Consider the following 22,720-nt stretch of genomic DNA (forward strand, 5'->3'; position numbering starts at 1 on the left):
AAACCAGTATTTCAGTACAGTTTTTTCAGTGTTTTCAGTGAATATGTACATGCCTTTCTCAAAACTACATAATTGGGTTCTTAGTGACCAGTGGCTTTGGTCTCTTGTTGGCTTTGGGAATATCAGGCCACCTGAGAAATTCACAAGAAAGTGAAAGTTGCACAATCGTGTCCGACTCTGGGTTCCCATAGACTGTAGCCCGCCAGGCTCCTCTGTCCTTGGAATTCTCCAGGCAAGAGTACTGGACTGGGTTGCCATTTCCCTCTCCATTTTCTTTTTCACATACATGTTTCCTATTTTGTTTTCTATTTGCCTGTTTTTATAAAAACATTTTACTATTTCTACACCTAAACATTCACCTCTTACCCCATACTGCCAGAAGTGTCTTTTCTTGACATTTCTTGCTGGAATCAAATTCTTAAAGAACAAAAGCCCCTCTGCTTTAGGGACAGGATAAGAGAGTTAAGAAAAATCTTACTTCTACGTAAGAGTTCCTCCTCGAATCATCTGGTCGGTGGGGTCATTAAACAGTTTCCCTTTTTGTAAGAAAATGGGATTGGCGTCAAATGATCCCTTCAAGTTCTGACATTCTATCTATGCACTGGGGCCAGTTCCAGGAGGACAGGTTCAACGCATAAGAATGAAAAGAATGATAGCAGCGTTACGGGTTTCAGTGTGAATGAGGATAAGCGGAAAAGACAAACCTTGAACTCAGCTTTCTTGCTGAGATTTCCCTCTCAGTATTTTTTGTTAGGCGGCGCCGCGGACACCTTTGCTCCGCGGTGATTGGCTCGGGGCGGGGACCTCGTGTTTGTCCAATATGGCGGCGCCCAGTGGCGGTGTGAACTGTGAGGAGTTCGCCGAGTTCCAGGTGATGGGGTTTTCCTCACGTGGCAGGCGTACCCCTCCTTTTGTCCCCGGACCCTGTTCCCTGCTCTGGCCTGGGAGGGATATGCGGACTAGTTGTGGCTGAAGCGGGCAGTTCAAGACTCCTTTTTCGAGCCATTGGAGGTCATGGGGGCGCGAGCTTGGCCTTAGGGAAAGAAGCTGCCGCGTTGGGGTCATGATTCTCCCTGCTCCTCCCAGTCCTTGAGTAACTGCACCCAGAAACTCTGGTGGTTCTGCGGTGGCAAAGCCGAGCTCGGCCGGGTGGGTAGAGATTGTAACAACCTTCTAACAGCCATTCTTTGAACTCAGTTCTTAGCTTCTGTCATTCCCCTCCTACTTTAAGCTGAGCATTTGCAAGAAAGAAAGTGAAGGAGAGCTTGTTCACTTGATAAAACAAAACAAAAAAATCTTGTTTTACTATTTTGATGAGGCAGAACTTTTGGTGTCTTGGAGGGGCGATTAATTCTAGTACCTGCAATGGTGCTCTGCCTTCCTAACCATTAGAGAAAATACATTTAAGAAAAAGGTTGTATCTTTTATATATTAAAACACCAGAGGTCCAGGGCTAATTATTAACCCACGAGTTAAAGAACAAAGGGTCTAGATTTTGACCAAGGTGCTATGAAAGTTCTACTACTGTAGTCAACAATTTGCTGCTGTCTCGATAAACGGTTGAATTTAAGTTATGAAAAGGGTATTTTAAACTGGAGATACTGAAAAATCTGTTCATGTATCATTGACCTCTGTAGTAAGCTTTGTTCTTGGAGCCGTTTTTAGGGAGAGATATTCTGGAAGGTAATCTCAACAGATTGAATTATTTGACAAACATCGTTTGATCAAAGAAGTTTGTGTGGGGTCTTTCCACCATTATATACATCCTTTTCACCACTTAAGCTGCACAGATTAGATCAGCACAACAGCAACAGGCTTCAAATGTGATCAGAGTGCCCAAGAGATACAAAAGTTGTAAAAATATTAAATAAGATAGAAAAAAGACTTGGCTTCTAACATATATGAAATGTTTAAGATTAACTGGCACATTTGTGGTCTTGGTCTTGTCATATTAGCCCTAAAATCTAACTTAATGAGCTCAAATAATTGAGCAATGCCAGCCTTCAAGTTTGTTAGAAACAGCCCTGGTTAGGGAGTTAAATGTTCCAGGTTCTAGTACTGCTCCTGCAATTAACAGCTTTGGGACCTTGAGCAAATCGCTTAACCCCTTCCATAATTAACTTTTGAATCTGTAAAATAAGATAATGTTAAATAACATTTAAAACTGCTTCCACCTTTGTGTTTATTTGAATCTCTAAAACCAAATTTCTGAGGATATCTTTGAGCTGTTGAAACATCCAACAGTGCTTGAAGTACACTTTTGATTTTCCTTTGGACAGTCAGATTATATATTGTAAGTGGGGCAGAAGCTTAACTGTCTTGGAGAACCATTTTATTTGCAGAGATGATATAAATAAAAACATCATAAAATGAATCTCATTAATGAAACCTGGAGAAGTTTTTAGATTGTTTTTCTTTTTCAAACGTGTGATTTATAATGGAGAATTTGTTGTTCATTTGCTAAGTCATATCCAACTCTTTACAAATAATGGAGAATACCCTTGGTTGAAAGTCAGAAGATTTGGTTTTCCAGATCTGGCCTTGGCATATCATTTTACCTCATATTGAATGAATATAAGAACATTTGCCCCTATTGCTTCAGAGGCACAGAAATGTAAAAAATATATATTTTAAAATGTAAAAGTTTAGTATAACATTTAGGTTTTAATGGATTTTATAAAGTTATAAACTGTGATAACTGGCACAGTCACAAATTATGAATCAAAGTTTATATTTTTAAAACTATGAAACCATTACATTGTATATGTAAATACCTTATGTAATGAAAAGCCCTGCACTGAATACTGTGAAAGAGAAAAAGAAAATCATGTATTTTTATTATAAAGATTTAGGTACTTCCCCCCCCCCCCCCAGAATTTTATTATGAAGATGTTCAAACACTGTAGAAAAATTGAAAGACGTTTACAATGAATACTCGTGTACCCAGTATCTGGATTTTATAGTGATTCACTGTATCTACTAAATCACGTATCTGTCCCTCAATCTATCCATCAATCCACATTTTTAATTTTTTTTGATGCATTTCAAAGTAAGTTGCTAGTTCATCACTATCCTCATATGACCCATTTGTGGCCACAAAGGGAGAGAGGTCTCTGGTGTCTTTTCCTCTTACAGTGACATCAGTTCTATGGGATTAGTGTCCCACGCTTTTTGACCTCATTTAACTTTTTATTGCTTCCCTAAAGGCCCTGTTTCCATGCAGCCACATTGGGTTTTAGGGCTTCAACATATGAAAATGGGGGCAGGTTGGGGGGAGGGCATAGTTCAATCCGTAACAGATATCTGCTAGGTACCAGGCACTTGGAGAAATTGAGAGTAAAACATAAAAAGAGCTCAAGTCAGGGTATAAAACATGTAGAAGATGTTTAGACTATGAGCACAGTGTTATAACTGTTCAGAGAGAACTAAGTCAAAGAGATGTTAATTGAACTGGGTCTTTGGTAGATAGAACCAGGGTAAGTCTCGGTAGAAGAAACCGTATATAGGCAGAAAGGCAGAAAGTTTTATGTGTTGCGGGGGAAATAGAAAATTGCTGGAATTCTGAATTTGCACAGGGGCATATTTGGATTACACAAAAGATTGGAACCAGGTTATGAAAGGCCTTGAATGCCACTTGTGAGGTTCAAGAGACAGTGAGCAGACTGGGGGAGGTGATCAAAGAGATGCTTTCGGAAGCTTCATTACTTCTACCACAGTCTTTGCTTGTGCCCTATCATTTTTGCTGTTAGCTTTGTTGTAGCTCTTCTTATCTTCAGTCATTCTTTTCTCTGCTTAATTTCTCCTCTTCAACCTAATCTCCATAAAGCTATGGCTTCATACTGTTATTAATATCTTCTAAATTTTAGAATCTGAACCATGCATCTAATTTCAGAATTGTATGACTAGGTGTAAACTACTTAACATAGCATACAAGTCTTTAAAATCCAATCCCAAAGTGATTCTGCTTAGTTAAATCTCTTACCACTGCCCTTATTCATACATATTCTCTCTCCCCAACCCCTGCCACTTCCAATATAGATTTGAACTTTGCTGTCTAGCCATATAGGCCTGCTTTTCCCTGACCACATGATGTTTTGTCATTTGTGCTTTTTTCCCACTTGACACCCTGAAATACCTTCTTCCTGAGACCCAGTGCATGTATTACCTGAGCAGAATCAACTGAGCATTCCTAGGCTATGTAAGTTTTCATATTTCTGATAGGAATATTAACTTACAGGATTAATTTTGAGTTGGTTGGTAATTAAATATAGACTGAATAGGCTATTTTCTAGCATCCATGATGGTTTCTTTTGCAACATGCCTAGCTGCTCTCTGTTCCTGTGCCTGGGAGTGCAGAGGACTGCAGACGATTCTGGCAGTTGCAGGCAAGTCTGTATTTCTGGCTTGCAGGAAGCACACTGTGAACATTGTTGTAAAAATGGAGTTTGAGGAACCACGCACGTCTTCTAAAAAGAGCACCGTGTGAATGGGATCTACTTCTGGGTACCTTCAGGCAAAGTGAGGAGAAGAAAGGTTAAATTCCAAATCATTCTATGGAGCACATTTTAATTTTACTGTCATGTAATAGACCTTTTACCTCTCCTTATATACTTTGAAAGCTTCTTAAAACAATAAAATGGATTTACCTAAGAATTAACCTTAGGAATAGAGTGTAGTATAATTGTAATTGTAGGGACAACAGGAAGTTTTCTCTACCCCTCCTTGCTGCTAGACATGCTAGTCCTTCAGTACTGAAATTGCCTTCCAAGAGGGCGAAATGAATGAAAGATAATGTATGAAATACAATTCCAAGATAAGTGCCAGAATAATTTTAAAGGGTCAGTCTAAAATTAGAGATTCGTGATGTATCAATTTCTTCTTGTTTTGAGGAGGGTGAAAGGAAAAGCTAGAGATACTACAAAGTTTGAAGAGTTATCTTTTTGCTGTGCTTTGACACTTAGAAGCTAATTTAGGGTTCCAGCTCCTATACAGAGAGAGCCACTGAACTGTGTATATTTCTGTATTATCTCTGTGGACTTGTGTTGCAGTTCACTGTACGATGTCTGCTCAAGGGTGTCTTCTTTATATTTTCTTGGCGAATTTGTGAGAAAGAAGGAACGTCATTGGAGCTAGTATCAGGTAGGCAGTCAGTAATTCATTTTGAATGATACACATGGTTTAATGGCAGGATTTATGTGCCTGCATTAACCTTCATCTGCTCTCAGCCTGTGAGGTCTGCTCAAGCTTTTCTCTAGACCTTGGAGCTGCCTGAACAGCCCTGGCACTTTTTGTAATAAAGAAATTTGTGCCTAGTGATGTAGTTTATAGTTCTTTTCTTTTTCTTTTTGCAATTTTGAAAGAAATTCCTTCCTAAGTCTTACTCCCTTTCCCCTCCTTGAGCTTTTCTAGTATCTTTTTTCCTATCTTAAAAATAGCTTACGATTCTCAGCAATTCCCAAACGAGTACATTATCAGTTTAGAGATTGTTATTATATCATCTTGAATTCAGTACTGTCCAGTAGAATTTTCTGTGGTAGTGGAAATTTGTCCTGTACAATATGGTAGCCACTAGCAATATGTGGCTCTTGAGTACTTCTTGAAATGTAGCTCATGCAATTAAAAAACTAAATTTTAAATTTAATTTTAACTAAAATAACCTCATATGGCTAATGTCTACCGTATTATAAGCCAAGCACTCGGTCCTATATTGATGAATCTTTAGCACACAGAGAGAGGGCTGATATATTTGAAAACTCACATTTTAGTTTCCATTTGTAAGACTTAAATTGTTTGATTCATTACCTAGTTAATGCTGCTAAATTCACATTGTTAAAAGGAACTTAATAGTATATCCAGATTGTTTTATCAGAGGGAAAGTTGGCTGTATTGCTAATGATTGTACTCAAACCTGAAGTTCAAAGTAAGTCATAATTCTGGGAAATGTGAAGATATATAATCTTTCACCTGCATTACTATACCAATCTCCTAACTAACCTCTTTGTATCTACTCTTATTCCTGTCTAATCCATTTTCCACATGTTAATACTTGAACCTAAGCAGTCATTTCAGAATACAAACCCTATCATACAACTCCACTGTATTTAAACACTTCATTGGTTCTCTATTTGCGCTCAGGAAAAAGACTAACATCCAATAAGGTGACCTATAATGGTGGGCCTCATTTTACACCATACTTTGTCTTACCCTCTATACTTAAGCCATGTTAACTGTTCAGTCCATTAAACACTCTATTTTAATGACTCCTGTAAAGATGACCTGTAATTTCCATCATGTTAAATCTAAGAAGTTAATTTCTGCCCACATCTTTATTTACTTCTAGTAACATTCAACAGGCTTCCCTGGTGGCTTAGATGGTAAAGAACCCACCTGCTGTGCAGGAAACCTGGGTTCCATCCTTGGGTCTGGAAGAGCCCCTGGAGAAGGGAATGGCTACCCAACCCCAGTATTCTTGCCTGGAGAATCCTGTGAACAAAGGAACCTGGCGGACTACAGTCCATGGGGTTGCAAAGAGTCAGACACAACTGAGTGACTAGCATTCAACACAGTTGACTGTTCCTGCCTTGAAACCTCTCTTCTTTTCAGTTCTGTGACATCACAGTCTTTTTCCTGTAGTTTTATTTTTTTAATTTTATTTCTTTATTATTTTGTTGGTTGGGCTGGGTCTTTGTTGCTGCATGTGAGCTTTCTTCTGCAGTTGTGGCAAGTGGGGGCTACTCTCTAGTTTCAGTGCATGGCTTCTCATTGCCGTAACTTCTCTTGTTGCGGAGCACAGGCTCTAGGTGTGAGGGCTTCAGTAGTTGCAGCACGCAGGCTCAGTAGTTGTGCCTGGCAGGCTCCAGAGTGCGGGCTCAGTAGTTGGTGCAGGAGCTTAGTTTGCTCTGTGGGGTCTTCCTGGACCAGGGATCGAATCCCTGTCTCCTGCCTTAGCAGGCAGGTTCCTATCTACTGTACCACCAGGGAAGTCCTCTTCTGTAGTTTTAGATGCTGGAGTTCCTTCTTGATTGTTAACCCCCTTTATTAGCTATAGTCTCCTTCAGTGATCTCTTCCTGTTTCATGGCGTTAAAGAAATTAATTTAGAGAATTCCCTGGCTGTCCAATGTTTAGGACTCCAGGCTGTCACTGCTGAAGGCCCAGGTTCACCAACCTCTTCATCAAACTATGTTTATCTCTTGCCTGGACCACCATAGTAGTCTGCTCAATGTTTCCATTCTCAACTTAGCAGCTGAAGTTGTCTTTTAAAATACTGTTATATCATTCCCTTGCCTAAAACCCTGTTTCCTTTAGAACAGAATCCTTAATTGTTTCTGTGGTCTCTCCTGTCCTTCACTGTCTCATCAACTCTGCTCTCACCTAATACCACTTTTTCACTTACTCGCTCCCAGACCACTTGCCTTCTTTTTGTTCTTCAAACATCCCCAAGTTTGTTCTTGCCCCTTAATTTTTGCCTTGTTCCCCAAAATGTCCTTTTAGTTGCTTTATTTGTGTCATTCAGATCTCAGTTCAAATGGTATGTCCTGGAGAGGTCTGTCTTGATCTCCCTGTATAATGTATTAGCCCCTCAACCCCACTGTTCATCTCATTACTACAGTTTTCTTTTTTGCAGTACTTTTCTGCACTGAAAGTGTCTTGTTTATTGGGATACTTGTTTATTGTCTGTTTCCCCCATGAGAATTTTGCTCCATAAGAGCAAGGACCTTTTCTGTTTTACTCATCATTATAGCCCTGGTGTTTAGAATGGTGTCTAACATGTGCTAGACATTAGTAAATATTTTTTGAAGGAAGAGTGAGTTAATGAATGAACTCTGTGCTCTCTCTCTCTAATTGCTTCGTATGTTTGAAGAAGAAAGATCGCTGAGGACTCTCATCCAAAGAAAGCTTTATCTGGAAGGTATAAACTTTGGCCTCAGGATCAGTTTGATTTAGACAGGAGGAAAGATGAGAGTTTAAAGGTTTTTTTGTTTTAATAGGCAAGTTGTGGGAGGTAAAGTTTGCCAGGAAGGTCCCTGTCTACTACTTAACCAGTTTTTGCCTCTCTAAATAGTGCTGCCACTGTTTGTTTGGAATTTGCCACTTATTGACATTATATATCCTCTACTGTGTATAAGACATTATTTAATGTGATGCTTGCTTAGTATGTTGAGATTATCCCCTAAGAATTCCAGATTACAGAGAATCTTGATACCATTGACCAAAATAGAAAGATACAAGAAGAGGTGATACAAGAAGTTGGTTTTAGACCTGACATTTGCCTCTTTTTATTAGTTTAAATTATGAGCCTTTTACAAGCTGTTTTACTTCAAAATTGGATTCTGGAAAAGGACATTAAACTACTAATTAAAGAATAATAGGCTAGTCAAATAAGTTGTGATATCCCCACTGAATGGAATATTTATGTGTGTATTAAATATATCTTCAAGATAGCAAGGGCAAGTGCTCATGGTATAATTTCATAAAGTAGGACTTTTAAATGTTATATAGTACCACATTTTAATAAAAATATTTGCAGATATGTATAGAAAAAACTAAATAATGGTTAACAATGGATAATTCTATTTTCTTTAAATTTTTTTCTAATTTTCTAAAATGATTATGTAATTAATACTTTAATCATAATAAAAGCTTATTTTAACAAATGGATGATACAGCAAAGGGAATATAGCCAATATTTTATAATAACTTTAAATTTAATAAAATCTATAAAAATACTGAATCAATACATTATATGTTTGAAATTAATATAATATTATAAATAAACTATAATAAAAAATAAGTTGACATAATCTTATGGTTAAATAATTTGTAAAATTCACACTCGTGCCAATTTTCAGATGAAAAACTGTCATTTTCAGTATGCCCAATAAATAAATTGAGGGAAGAAATGAAGAAGTTGATTTCAATCCTAGATTTGAGTTTGGCAAAGAAATAGGTTCATATATTGAAGGAGGTAGAGAATCAAGCAAAGATGGTTTAATACACATTAATATTAAATGTTAACTTGTTAGATGTTTTCAGTATTATATTGAAAAAAATATATATATATACCTAGTATTATACACTTCTATTTTCTTGATGCTTTTCAGTGATTGTTTTGTGGGGCTGGGGTGAGGTGGGAGTGTATTAAAAGAGAAAGAGAAGGGTATATAGTAGAAACGTTCTAGAGTTGATATTATCTGGAGTCAGGAGGTAGCTGATGCTCAGCCTTCTCTAGTGACAAGTGAGAAGAAGTACCCTAATCAGAATGTGGGGAGAAGGGACTACGCTGGGTTGGGGTACTCATCAGAGTCTTTCTAAGTCCTCTGCCCTTTTGGTGTTTGTACTTTGATGATTGTTTTTTTGAGAGTTGGAGCCTCTTTTAGAGGGGAGAGATTCTTGGGAAATGTGAACCTGGGTAACTGAGAAAAGGTAAAGCTAATTTCTGCTTGTTGTATGAACAAAAAACCACAAAGAGATTTGATTCCTTTGCTAGCAGCGTACTTGTTTTTGTTACAAAAATAATATATACTCATAGTAAAAAACTAAAAAACAAAAAGCCTAAAGGTGGGGTGGGGGGTGGGGCCTAAGAGAGTATAGATTAATTTCTGCATGTTAATCACTGCTGATGGTTTTTTATATATCTTTATAGAAGTTTTCTATCTAGCACCACATTTTAGAGAGAGCGACAAAGAGGGAATAGAGCAAGCAATTATGTTGGATTGTTTTGGACAAGTTGAAGTAATCAAGTTCCTTAGAATCCTTTTTGGCTGTATGCTAGAGATAGAAAGAACACACAGTATTTGCTAAGCACCATGTGCCAGCAAATGGGGTTTACAAATGAATAAAAAAATCTTTACGCTTAAGACAATCACATTTGGGCCAAGGAAACAGAGTTGTGCCAAGTGTTAGAATTACTATTACATAAACTACCTGTCAGTCTTTTCATAAAGATTTTTCTGTGGTTGTACTGTATATAGCATGGTTTCCCCACTCCTAATATACAGTGTTGTAACATATCCAAGAGCTTTAATTATTAATTTTTGCTTAACTGGTCTTATCACTTAACTTTCCATTCAAATTATTATTCTTTTATTTTAAATATTATATAGGAATTACTCAAGGTGATGAGGACGATTGATGACAGAATAGTACATGAATTAAACACTACGGTTCCAACAGCTTCCTTTGCAGGGAAAATTGATGCCAGCCAAACCTGTAAACAACTTTATGAGTCAGTAAGTCTATCTTTTGAGTCTTTTGTGCTTCCTTTATGTCTTTCTTTGCAGGCAAAATAAGAAATCAATTGGCATATAATTAAACTGTGGAAAAAGAATGGAATCTTCACGTTTTCTTGCCCACACCTGAAGGTGTGTAAAAGTTTTGATCTGGTTTCTACAAACTAAAGAAAATGTGTGATCTTAAGCAATAGTCTGGGAAGATATGGTTCTAAGAAATGGGGAGATATGGTTCTAAGAAATGAAAACAGTCTCCCCTTGTGGGCAGACTCTAACTTAAGGAAACCTTATAGATCAAAGAAAACAGGAGAGAATGAAACAGTCAAGTAAAACAGTGAGATAAAAGTGGGGTCTTTGAATGAATCAGTGTTAAAAAAGCTAGACAGCTGATATAAGGAAGAATTAAAACCCTTCACACTTTCTGTATCTTCTTTCTTCCCTTACTCATCAGGAAAGGGAAAAGAAACATTTGGCAGGATAGAAGGAAAAGCCACAGATAAATTGTCCTACCAAGGGTACAGGTTCAGTCCTTGGTCAGGGAACAAAGATCTGGCAAGCTGTGCAGCCAAAAAAAAAAAGATGAAAAGATCAAAATTTTAGACCGAAAGAAGTTCTCAAAGCTGTGGTAAAATAAAATAAAACTGGGAAGTTCTAGGTATACCCACTTTAGACTCGTTTTGAATCATTCTCGTGCCCCACCCCAAATGTCTTCATTTCAAAATTGCTTTCCCCAAATCAAAGGAAATATGGTTATGATATGATTATCCTTCAGGATTTTTCTCCTCTAACCACAGTTTTACCATACTGAGTTTCTTAATAAATATTATCTCAGTTCCTTTGATAAACACTTTATATATCAGAAATAATTCTCATGTGACCAAATCCTCAAGCATCTGATACTGATGAGCCAATAAGCCTGGTTTTGTGTTATTTTTTTCCTCTGGTAGGTTTATGTCACACCAACTATTACTCTTATCTGGTGTCCTCATTTCTTTGACATACATGCACAGAAGTCCATGAATGTTCCTCTTGCATACTCTTAGGTTTGAATCTTATTGAAGGATGATCTTGAAAATAATTGACAATACTGAGTAAAAGATGATTTACCCCGTCCTTCCTGTTTACATGGTTGTGGGTTCACAGAGGATCTCATGTGAAGGAAAAGTAAGCAGGTGAGGGTAGGAGCATAGTCAGCATCCAGAAATGTATCCACAGGGAAGGTACCACGTTCAGGAGGGGAACTGGAAGAAAGCCCAAATGCGGAAGGAAACTGATGAGAGACCAAAAGAGAATTCCTGAATATTTAATAAAATGTATACAACCTGGTGGGCTGCCGTCTATGGGGTCGCACAGAGTCGGACACGACTGAAGTGACAGCAGCAGCAGCAGCGTACAATCTGAATTTGATTTTAAGATGTAGATAGAAAAATGAGAATATTGTGTTAGACTTCTAGTTGATGCTAATGCTGTTTGGCCAATTGCTGGCAGAGTTAGACAAAATATCAAAGTAATTAAATAGCATTTAGCATCTGAGTAATATATTGAGTCATGTTGCCTCTAAATTTTAGAGGTGGAAAGGGGTATTAGCAATTATTTACTCATAATTCAATAATTTTACAAAAGAGGGAACTGAAGCCTGTAAAGCTAATTATTTAGCCAGTCTTACACAACCTCAGGGAGAGTTTCTTAACTCTGACGGTTATTCTGTCTGGGGGAGAATAGTTCTGTACCCTCAATGCCTCCTTTAATTTTCTGTAATTATACCTGAAGGAGTTAATAAGTAACAGAGGTAGCATACTAGCTAGTAAATATGGGCCTTGAGGCTGTCCTTGTGAATCCTAAATGTTACAATGAAAAGAATTAGCATATTAGAGAAATTTATTATAGGTGGGAATAATGTCGATTAGGCAATTCCTTATACATGAGTACAACTTATAAGTAATGTACTTTTAGTATTACTCTCTAGAAATATAAAGATTTGTTCTTTCTTGATATCTGTTAGACCAGTAGTTCTTAATCACAGGGTTCCAATATAATCATTTAAGAGATCTATTTCAAATAACTTATGAAGAATGCTTATAGAATGGTTGTCAGTCCTGTGTTTTATATATTTAAGATATATATAATGGTTAGGTTATTTCTATTACAACTGTCACTAGCATAGCATTAAGGTATTCTCCCTTTGGACTGAAAAAGGAATGATACAACGTGATTACCTGGAGCAAGCCAGCATTTAAATTTTAGTTGAAGGTGAACCACTGTTAGCACAATTGATGGAATCAACAATCTCTACTTCATTTACAGTTTTTCCTGGTTGATACTTTAAAATCCTGAAAAGAGTTCTGTCTGACATAGGTAAATGTAGCATTCTTTTTCTTTATTGTAACTAAAGACTTCGCTACATCACTTACTTCATAACTTTTTGCACTTGTTGACAATGTGAGGCTGGAAAAAAAAAAGAAAGGACAAAAAAAGAGAAAGAGCAGCAATAGTAAGTGGCTCAGAAAGTGTGTGTGAGTAGGTATAGGGTAGAAGAACACACAGATGCAGTAATGGCAGAGAAAGGGGTTCAGAGAGAAGGACACTGAGATGAGAAGCCCAGCAGGAGGAGTGTGGGAAGAGAAGCAGGGAGGCCTGGGAGCATAGTGAGGAAGAGGACAACGCAGCCTCTCACTTCCACCCTCACAGCTCCTGCCTTTGATCTAGCTCATTCAGCACAAACTTCTCTTCCGTAGACTCAATTTTAAAAAATTATTTTAGAAAGTCTTACATTTCTGTAGTCTAAAATTAAAAAATTCTGAAATGTGACAAATTGGTGTGATTTTTTTCTTTCCCTTTTTCTTTCTTTGTTCTTTTAGTTGATGGAGGCCCATGCCAGTAGGGACAGAGTCATAAAAAACTGTATAGCTCAGACCTCATCAGTAGTAAAACAGCTCCGAGAAGAGAGGGAAAAGAATTTGGATGATTTAACGTTATTAAAGCAACTTAGAAAAGAACAGACAAAGGTAAGTTGAATAAGGTTTACATTTCTAAGGCAAGGTTTCCAAACTTAGCCTTCAAAATAAAAGCAGTTTTTAATATGAAAAATCCAGAGTAAGATATGCTTATTACTTAAAATGACCACGAGGTTAGTACTTCATTCGTAATGGGCTTTATTTTATTGCACTTCAGTATTAATTGGTAAATTAATGTGTATTTCATGATTGTATGTAATGTAGCAGCCTTAGCTAAAAGAAGCACGTAATCATGTTATTTCCATTCCTTTATATATTCTACAGTTAAAGATATAAAGATTAATACAGATCAACATCATGTTAAAATATGTGGAAATCACATCTGTATCTATATTTTGAGTCTTGAATTGAGAAGAAACATTTAAAAAATATATTTACAGTTTAAAAATATTTACCTCTGGTTTCATCTGTAGAAACCTGCTAAATGTAATACAGATGTTTAGCTTCAGGATATTACCCTCTTCAGCTGTGAAAATATAGTACAGTACTATTTAAATATAACCAGGTACACTAGAACCTCCTTATGTTTATTTCTTTGCTATGGAAAAGATGGTATGAGTCTTTGACTCTTTTCAGACTCTCCTTTGTTTCTATTTCATCTCCCATCCCTGCTATTTTCCCTTTTAGGAAAACACCGAGCGTCCACTGAGTGATATGTCAGAGGAAGCCTTATTTTCCTAAAGTCAGCTATAATGTAGATGAGTGTGGACTTCAGAGTAGAGTTAATGAGGCAGAGCAATTTCTTTATAGCCCTTAAATGTGGTATGTCAAGAAAACAGTGGAAATGTATACCATATTTTATTTTCTGGACTGTATTACTGTCTTTTGGTGAGGGAATAGCTCAAGGGGTAACTTTATTCTGATACAATTTCACACTCTCAGAAAAGTTGCACAAAGAGTACAAGGAACTCCTATGTACCCTTTACCTATATTCACCTTTTGTTTACATTTTGCTCCACCTGCTTTACAATTTATTCTCTCCACCCTTCCTACCTTTTCCTCCTTGCCTCCCTTGTTCCCTGTCTTCCTCCCCCTCCCTCCATACACATTTTTTTTTCTTACCATTTGAGAATATACACATTATACTCTTTTACCCCTACATATGTTGGTTATTCCCTAAGAACAGGGGCTTTCTCTTACATGCTGTTGCTGCTGCTTAGTCCTTCAGTCAGGTCCCAACTCTGTGACCCTATGGACTGTAGCCTGCCAGGCTCCTCTGTCCATGGAATTCTCCAGGCAAGAGTACTAGAGTGGGTTGCCATGCCCTCCTCCAGGGGGTCTTCCCAATCTATAGATCAAACCTGGGTCTCCTGCGTTGCAGGCAGATGCTTTACCACTGAACCACCAGAGAAGCCCTTCTCTTAACATGACTGCTGTATAATTACCAAAATCTTGTCTGCATTTTAAGATGGCATAATAGGTGACTCACTGGTCCTTGCATGTTGGGTAACTGAAAATCCAGTGTGAGATAGAATCATGTTTTCATACTGAACAAGTTGTGAAGTTTGCTCTTTGTTTAGTGGATGTAGCGAAGGGGACCTTGCTGTCTCTCTCAAGTCTTGTCTTTTGCTGCACACAGGTGAGTGTGTGCACTTTCTTAGTCATCCTACTGATGCAGTATGTCTCACTGGATACAGGATTCATCTACTACCTTTACTGTTCCCTATGTTCATGATGACTGCTTCAGCCCAATGTTTCACACCTCCTCATTCATTAGTCAGCAGGGGTTTCTTCAGTGAACTTGGGCTGTAAAGGTCATCTTAGGAGGCGTTTTGGAAACCAGCCAGTGAGTTATGAAAGGTAATTTTCTAGCCTGTGACATTGCATGGGACTATAATAGAAGGTAACCATGGGTAGTACTTGAGCAAATAAGGAAACTTGGATTTTTTCTTCAAGTTTGCTATGAAGGTTATGGAATCAGAAAGAGGCAGCTCTTAAAGATGTTCCAGCTCTACCTCATCATTTTCTATATGTGGAAACAGACTCAGAGATACTCCCCAGAGTCACAAACTAGTAAGTAGTGGGACTGGACTTGAATCCATTTCTTCTAACTCTGAATTCAGTCGGTGTTTTTACATTGCTACTGCTAAGTCACTTCAGTCGTGTCCACTCTGTGTGACCCCATAGACGGCAACCCACCAGGCTCCCCCGTCCCTGGGATTCTCCAGGCAAGAACACTGGAGTGGGTTGCCATTTCCTTCTCCAATGCATGAAAGTGAAAACTGAAAGTTAAGTCGCTCAGTCGTGTCCGACCCTCAGCGACCCCATGGACTGCAGCCCACCAGGCTCCTCCGTCCATGGGATTTTCCAGGCAAGAGTACTGGAGTGGGGTGCCATTGCGTTGTGACTAATAATCAAATTCTGATTACTTTAGTGAATAGTTTATTTGCATACACTGCCAATCTGAAAGTTCCCAGTTCTTTACCCTAACTAACCCTTACCTCAAAAAAGCCTTGCTGGAACTATATATCTGCTGTCACCTGTTCATAGCTTTTGAGAGGAATTTTACCTGTGTAAGACCCAGAGTCTCAAAAACAGCTATCTCAAAGGTAGCATTTTGTTGGTGTCACTGAAATTGTATTAGAAGCTGGCTGTAATGTCTGCCATGTTCAAGAATAGAAGAAACATTGATTATAAAGGCAGATTGCTCTGAGGAAATCCATCTACCACTTGGAGGTTTTGTAATCTTGTTAATTAATATGAAACTTCTGAATTTCAGTTTGTAAAATGGAGTTGATACTTAATATCTTTTATTTTATTTTGGAGGGTAAGGATTAAATTGTATAATATATGTAAGAGGTAACATATTGACTGATATGAAGTAGCAGATTCTTTCCTGTTTGAATCTCTGGGACTCCATATTCATTCCATTAATTCTCTCTACAATATCCACCCAACCAGTGGTTTCCACCTTTTGTTTAACCAGTATTAAGAGAATCGAGGGGATGCACAGTCTTATGTGTCAGTACATTCTCTTTTTGGACAGCTGGGATTGTTCAGATATTTTCTTATTGTGAAAATCTGTCTCCTTGTAGCATGTAATTACTGATTCTTAATCATCCCTCTGGATAAGTCTAAACCTATTTCTACAGGACACCCATTTAAATATTTGAGAACAATTCTAAACACTGTCTTAGTGGCCTATTGTAACACTGTTCTTTGAAGTTGTTACTTCTTTGGCAGAAAATCTGGGCTTTGACAGAGCAGTGAAGCTTTAATGATTTCTGTGTCTATATAGCTGATTAAAATCTGAAACTGAGATTGTTCTCGTTGAAGCAGGCAGGCTTCCTCAGGCTTGTTACTACTCCACAGCACAGCAGACATGCTGTCCTTCCTTGTTCATGGTTTCAATCCTATATTCTGGTGCATACTCCTGATACCAAGTTTTGAATCTAAGAAGGGAGTTGACAAAGAGCATTGAAACAGTACCACATCCAGTCTTATTAGTGTTAGATGCACATTTCTCAAACCTGTCTGAGCTGTACTCCTAATTTATGGTTAGGTGCTTTGGTCTGGGTCCCCACCTCTTTGTTGCCCAAATCTTGTCTAACTTTCTGGCATTCTTTCCCCTAAGTCTCCTGGCCTGAGAACATCATCCTGCTGTTAACTTCTTGGCTGCCTCAACCTGTAGTTCATACTTTTTTTCTGCTAATTTTCCTGTTTTCTGCTAATTTTCCTGAATACTTCAAGGTTCTCCTCCTGGAACTAGTTAGCTTCCTTCCTGTCAAGTCTCTCTGAGCAGAGGTAACTAGGAGTATGATGGGCCCTGCCATCTGGACCTGGCAGTGGGATTAACTACTTTTTTGATGGAGTTATTAGGTTGGCAGTTAAAAAGAAAGTTAGAAAGACTTTTTAGCATTTTAGACCTCAGACCTCTGGCCGTATGATTAAGGTATGGAAAATCCATCCCTTTCTCAATTACTTGAGCCTTTTATATCCCCCTTCTGTTTTTCTTCCAATTTCTTTTTTCTTTTATTCAAATCAGGTTGCCACCTCCTTGTCCTTTTTTCCTTTTGTTTCTCTGGGCTATCTTTGCAAATCTATACTGTAGGATCAATAAGTCAAACTGGAATTACTGAGTTAAAGGACATGGGAATTTACATTTTTGCTAAGTCTTACCAAATTGCTCTCTATAGAAGTTACAACAATTTGTACTCCTACAAAAAAATATATGTGAGTGTATCTTTCCCCATACCCTCACTAATACTAGGTTTTATTGGAATTATCAGGTTTCTTCTTTAAAAAATGTTTTTGGTCATGTTATGACTTAATTTGCATTTCTTTTTGCATAAGTAAGAGTGTACATTTAAAAATAGGTTTATTGGCCATTTGTTTTTCTTCTGTTTTTCTTATTTTTTTAAAGCTGTCAGTAATATGCAGCAGTGCTTGAGAACTAGGGCTTTATAAGATTTTACAATTGATTAAATACAAGAATATCAAAGAAGGTTTTGAAATCTAACCTAAGTATTGACAAAAAATGCAGGAGCAGCAGCTGGTTTTGTTAGGAAAACATTATAGAGTTTGGTTTTAGTTCTTTAAATTTTCATAACTTCATTTTTGTTTTCCTTTTCTTGCAGTTGAAATGGATGCAGTCAGAACTGAATGTTGAAGAAGTGGTAAATGACAGGAGCTGGAAGGTATACAATAATGTTGATTCTTGGAGGGAACTAGGAGGGGAAACAGAACTAGCAAAAGGAAACAAACCAAGGGGAGGAGGGAGTAAAGATAGCCTTGGGCACGTAGGAATAAAGATCCTTCATTTAGAAGCAATTGAAGGTTTTAACTTTTTAGAGGGATGGGAGTTGCAGTTAGAATCCAAATAGAGCCATCTTATAAAAAAATAGCCTTACAGTCTCATGGTAGAATTGCATGGTTGTCATGGTAACATAATTGGAGACATTCTATATGATTCCTAATATTAATTGTGGGCTATTTGATATTTAGAGTTATTAGTTTTAACTTAGAACCTTCAGTCAGGTTATTTAAGTTAGGTGATTAGTTATTTCCATAAATTTTCATATCATTAACTACCCTTCACAGTTGCTTCTTTTCTAACGTATCTGATCATGAAACTTTTTTTGTATATCGTTTCATATAGTTTCACTGGTTTCCGATAATAGGGCTTTTTATGCCTCCTAGATTCACATGCTCCTTATTACCACCTGCTCCTGCTGCTTAGTTGCTTCAGTCGTGCCCAACTCTGTGTGACCCTATGGACTGTAGCCCACCAGGCTCTTCTGTCCATGGGATTCTCCAGGCAAGAATACTGGAGTAGGGTGCCATGCCCTCCTCCAGGGGATCTTCCCAACCCAGGGATCGAACCGAGGCCACCTGCATTGCAAGCAGATTCTTTACCACTGATCTACCAGGGAAGCCCTATTACCACCTGCTGCTGCTGCTGCTGCTAAGTCGCTTCAGTCGTGTCTGACTGTGTGCGACCCCATAGATGGCAGCCCACTAGGCTCCCCTATCCCTAGGATTCTCCAGGCAAGAACACTGGAGTGGGTTGCCATTTCCTTCTCCAATGCATGAAAGAGAAAAGTGAAAATGAAGTCACCCAGTCGTGTCTGACTCTTAGCGACCCCATGGACTGCAGCCTACCAGGCTCCTCTGTCCATGGGATTTTCCAGGCAAGAGTACTGGAGTGGGGTGCCATTGCCTTCTCCACTATTACCACCTACATGATTCTAATTAGGAATTAGATTGGGGGACCAGGATCCTAGGACTTTACATGTAGTTAAAAACCACAAAATTCTTACTTTTTAGTTTTCTGGAAAAGTATGTTTACATGTCCTCTCTAAAACTTCAAAGATTTCCAAAGGGCAAAATCTATTAAATCTGAAAGAATGAACTGAAAATTGTTTTATCCTTTGAAATTAACTGATGGAATTGGGCTGAATCCAAAGGAGGTCAACAGAACCAAAAACTGGAGTGTACCAACTTGCAGAGCCCTGAATAAACTGCAAAATACAAATTGACTTTCTTTGCTTTATCACATTTATTTATCCTATCCTTTTTGCTAAGATTTCGTACTTCTGCCTTTTCCACCTATGTGATAAGATGTTTGCTCCTTGAAAGATTTTGGCAAAATTTGTCCATTTCTATTCTCTAGAGAGATAATATTTACTCTTGGGATGGGATGGGGGTGGGTACAATGAACATCTAGTTTGGAAAACCCAGTGCAGGGATTGATGTATGTAAAATGTAGTAGGAAGAGTGAAGCATTTTTGGATTTGGTATTACTTTAAAAGAAAATATGCTCCATCCACTCCACATATAATGAGGCTATTTGTTTTCAAGGGAAGAAATTGTAGCCATGGTCCAATAGGCCAGCAAAAATGGTTAAGAAGTTATTTAGGAGAAGGATTTGGAGAGGCTCAACCAGGTTGTGTACATCATCCCAACCAGTGTGTCAAAACCACTAATCTGAAGCCTCCTCTGGTCTGAGCATTGGGAACTCCAGGGACATGTCAGAGCTAGGAGCTGTAAGACAAAAAGGCCAGAAAAAGTCTGTATTATTTCTTCGTGTTCTAATTGTGAGACACATATGCCAAAGAGCATGTAACATGTCGGATGTAAAGAATATTAGTAAAATGAACATGTATCTACTACCCAGTTTAAGAAATTGAATACCAGTACCCTATATAGATTTTTCTTTTATTTTTTTGCTAGTCCATTTTAGCCAACATGGGTTGGTTTCTTTGGGGGGTTTTGGGGTTGTTTTTTTTTACCTAAAAATGGTTTGTTCCTTACATCAGTAAAGTATGAAGGTAAATTCTGAGAAAAAATTGTTTTAGATTTTTATAATTTTTTTAATTGGAATACAAAATTCTTTAGACACATTAATTTTTTAAAAAATATTAAAAGATATACAGTAAAAATTCTACTCTCATGCCTCTCTAATTTTAACCACCTCCTTTCCCTTTCCTCTGAAAGGATGTATATGCTTTCAGATATTTGTAACTTTAAAATTTTGTTTGTATGTGTACACACATATATGTATATTTTCTCCTTTATCAGACAAATGGAAGTGTGTTTTTCTTAATATATCTTGGAGGTCTTTTCAAATTAGGGTGTAAAGAGATTTCTTATTCTTTTTTTATGTTTGCTTTGTATTCCATCAAATGGCTATACCAAAATTTTTATTTAACACAGTCCATATAACAAGTAATCTTAGAATGTTTTTAACATATATATTTGTTTAGTTTTTAGGAAGCAAGGTAAACAGAACAAAACATTACATAAATTTATACAATTTAGTAAAAGACTGGGCTCCCTTCGTAGACTGGACTTCCCTACCTACATGGTAGAAGCATCTGGCACTCATTTAGAAAAGCATGACAGATAGCTAAATAAAATCTACATTATAAAAGAATTCTTAAAACAGTTTTATCTTAATTTAGATATTTTGTCAAACTGTCCAAAATATGTTATATGGAATTAAAATATTTGTGATGTACTAAATAAGCTAACTTGTGATGATTTTTGTCCTTGAATAATTTAAAGTTTATTAAAATAATGAAAATTATTTTATAAATGAATATCAAGGCATTCTGTGCTCTTCACTTCAGTTCAGTCACTCAGTCATATCTGACTCTTTGCACCCCCATAGACTGCAGCACGCCAGGCTTCCCTGTCCATCACCAACTCCCAGAGCTTACTCACACTCATGTCCATCGAGTCAGTGATGCCATCCAACCATCTCATCCTGTCATTCCCTTCTCCTCCCGCCTTCAATCTTTCTCAGCATCAGGGTCTTTTCTAGACTAGGCACTGTGCTTTTAGTGCCTAGTAAGTCAGTTTGAATTGGTGAGGAAACACCTCTGTTTCCTAAACCTGTTGACTTGGGGCAAAGAAGGTTATGAAGTGAAGTGAAAGTCACTCAATCGTGTCTGATTCTTTGCGACCCCATGAACTATACAGTCCATGGACTTCTCCAGGCCTGAATACTGGAGTGGGTAGCCTTTCCCTTCTCCAGGGGATTTTCCCAACCCAGGGATTGAACCCAGGTCTCCTGCATTACAGGCAGATTCTTTATCAGCTGAGCCACAAGGGAAGCCCAAGAATATTGGAGTGGGTAGCCTATCCCTTCTTCAGCGGATCTTCCCCACCCAGGAATTGAACCAGGGTCTGCTGCATTGCAAGCAGATTCTTTACCAACTAAACTATTAGGGAAGCCCCAAAGAAGGTTATATTCACCTGAAATTTCAGGTCTAATTTATACAGGATGACTCAGTGACCTTTGTTTCTGTTCACATGTCTTAGGTGTTTAATGAACGCTGCCGAATTCACTTCAAGCCTCCAAAGAATGAATAAAAAGATACTTTTTTTTTAAGATGGACCGGGTCATCTCATAAAGAGTCAAGCATGACAGACATCAACATGGTGGGCTTCCCAGGAGGATTTCTGAGCCAACAGTCCAAGACCTTTTGTTGATTTCAGCCCCACTTAGCCAAGACCTCACATATAAATAATTCTGATAATTATGGAGAAATCAACTGCTATTTTATACTGATTCTGTAAAAAAAAAAAATGTTTTGTAACTATTAAAATAATTTTCTGACTCAATGTACACAATTATTTCATTGTTTTCCCAGTTGAGACAGTAAGTTCTTCTAAGAGTATTTGAATACAATTTCAGTATGTAATTTGATTTATATTGTATCTTTTTGAATTTTACAAATTTATTGATATCAGCGTAGACCTTTTTGGTCGTTGATGGTTTTATCTCTTATTTATTTCTTTAGGTTTATCGCGCATAAGTTAAAGGGCAATAATATGGCCTGGATACTGTTCAAGGAAACTTTCTTAGTACCTTATTTTTATATGCAAAAACTATTGTTGGGTGGAAATATTTTCCTGGATAATGTTTCTGTGGACAGTGAAAAGGAAAGCAAAGTAAAGCAAATTCAGAAAATGGAAAAGTAGAAGAGGGCTTGCATGGTGGACTTCTAGTATAGGGTGATTGTATCCATTTTATGTTGCTGTTTAACAAATTTAACAGCTTAAAGTCACTCCTGTTTGTTATCTTACAGTTGTGTAGGTCAGAAGGCTAGGAAAGCTTGTCTGAGTTCCCTGGCTGGGGTCTCACAGGCTGCAATCAATTTGTGACTGGTTCTTGTCTGGAGTCTCCAAGGGAAGAACCTGCATCCAGGCTCATTCAGTTGGTAGAATTCAGATCCTTTCAGTCCTAAGACTGAAGTTCTTTATACCTTGCTGGTTCTCATCAGCCACTCTGAGCTTCTAAAAGCCATTCACATTTCTTGATGCTATGGCCTCCTCCCTTTTCAAGCTAGCAATGGTGCATTGAACCCTCATTCTTGGAATCTGACTTCCTTTTCTGCTATAAGCCAAACAAAACTGCTTTTAAAGGGTGTATATTAGTTTTACCATAATAATTTTCCTTTGTATTAACTTAAAGTCAACTGATTACAACCTTAATTATATCTGCAAATCCCTTTTTCTGGGTAATGTAA

The 22,720-nt window shown here is 37.7% G+C and overlaps 1 protein-coding gene across 11 annotated transcripts; it reads left to right on the forward strand.

The window, feature by feature from the left end:
• The first annotated feature begins 813 nt into the window (after positions 1 to 813).
• Positions 814 to 21,812, forward strand: MIX23 (mitochondrial matrix import factor 23). 11 transcript variants are annotated; one of them, XR_015164676.1, is made up of 7 exons: positions 814 to 871; positions 5,049 to 5,139; positions 10,105 to 10,230; positions 13,089 to 13,235; positions 15,141 to 15,257; positions 17,822 to 17,881; positions 21,510 to 21,812. XR_015164676.1 is itself a non-coding variant. In XM_086403410.1 (6 exons), exons 4-6 carry the CDS (start codon positions 13,092 to 13,094, stop codon positions 21,558 to 21,560), a joined length of 255 nt encoding a protein of 84 aa, XP_086259536.1. In that variant the 5' UTR covers positions 814 to 871; positions 5,049 to 5,139; positions 10,105 to 10,362; positions 13,089 to 13,091; the 3' UTR covers positions 21,561 to 21,812. The 11 variants fall into 11 exon arrangements, 8 of the variants coding, with proteins under 8 accessions (XP_086259536.1, XP_086259497.1, XP_086259553.1 ...); XR_015164678.1 differs by lacking the exon at positions 5,049 to 5,139 and having other exon boundaries at positions 814 to 1,149; XR_015164675.1 differs by lacking the exon at positions 5,049 to 5,139.
• The last annotated feature ends 908 nt before the right edge of the window (positions 21,813 to 22,720 follow it).

This window comes from Bos grunniens, chromosome 1 (genome assembly GCF_055505025.1).
Source record: "Bos grunniens cultivar Pamir isolate PY7600 chromosome 1, Bosgru_T2T1.0, whole genome shotgun sequence".
Lineage (NCBI taxonomy): Eukaryota > Metazoa > Chordata > Mammalia > Artiodactyla > Bovidae > Bos > Bos grunniens.

Excerpts from the sequence above, each read along its gene's own strand:
- MIX23 (XM_086403362.1), top strand. The coding sequence starts at position 821 with ATGGCGGCGCCCAGTGGCGGTGTGAACTGTGAGGAGTTCGCCGAGTTC. Across the intron at positions 872-10,104 it reads AGGAGTTCGCCGAGTTCCAG|GAATTACTCAAGGTGATGAG; the intron begins GTGATGGGGTTT and ends AATATTATATAG. Across the intron at positions 13,236-17,821 it reads TTAGAAAAGAACAGACAAAG|TTGAAATGGATGCAGTCAGA; the intron begins GTAAGTTGAATA and ends CTTTTCTTGCAG.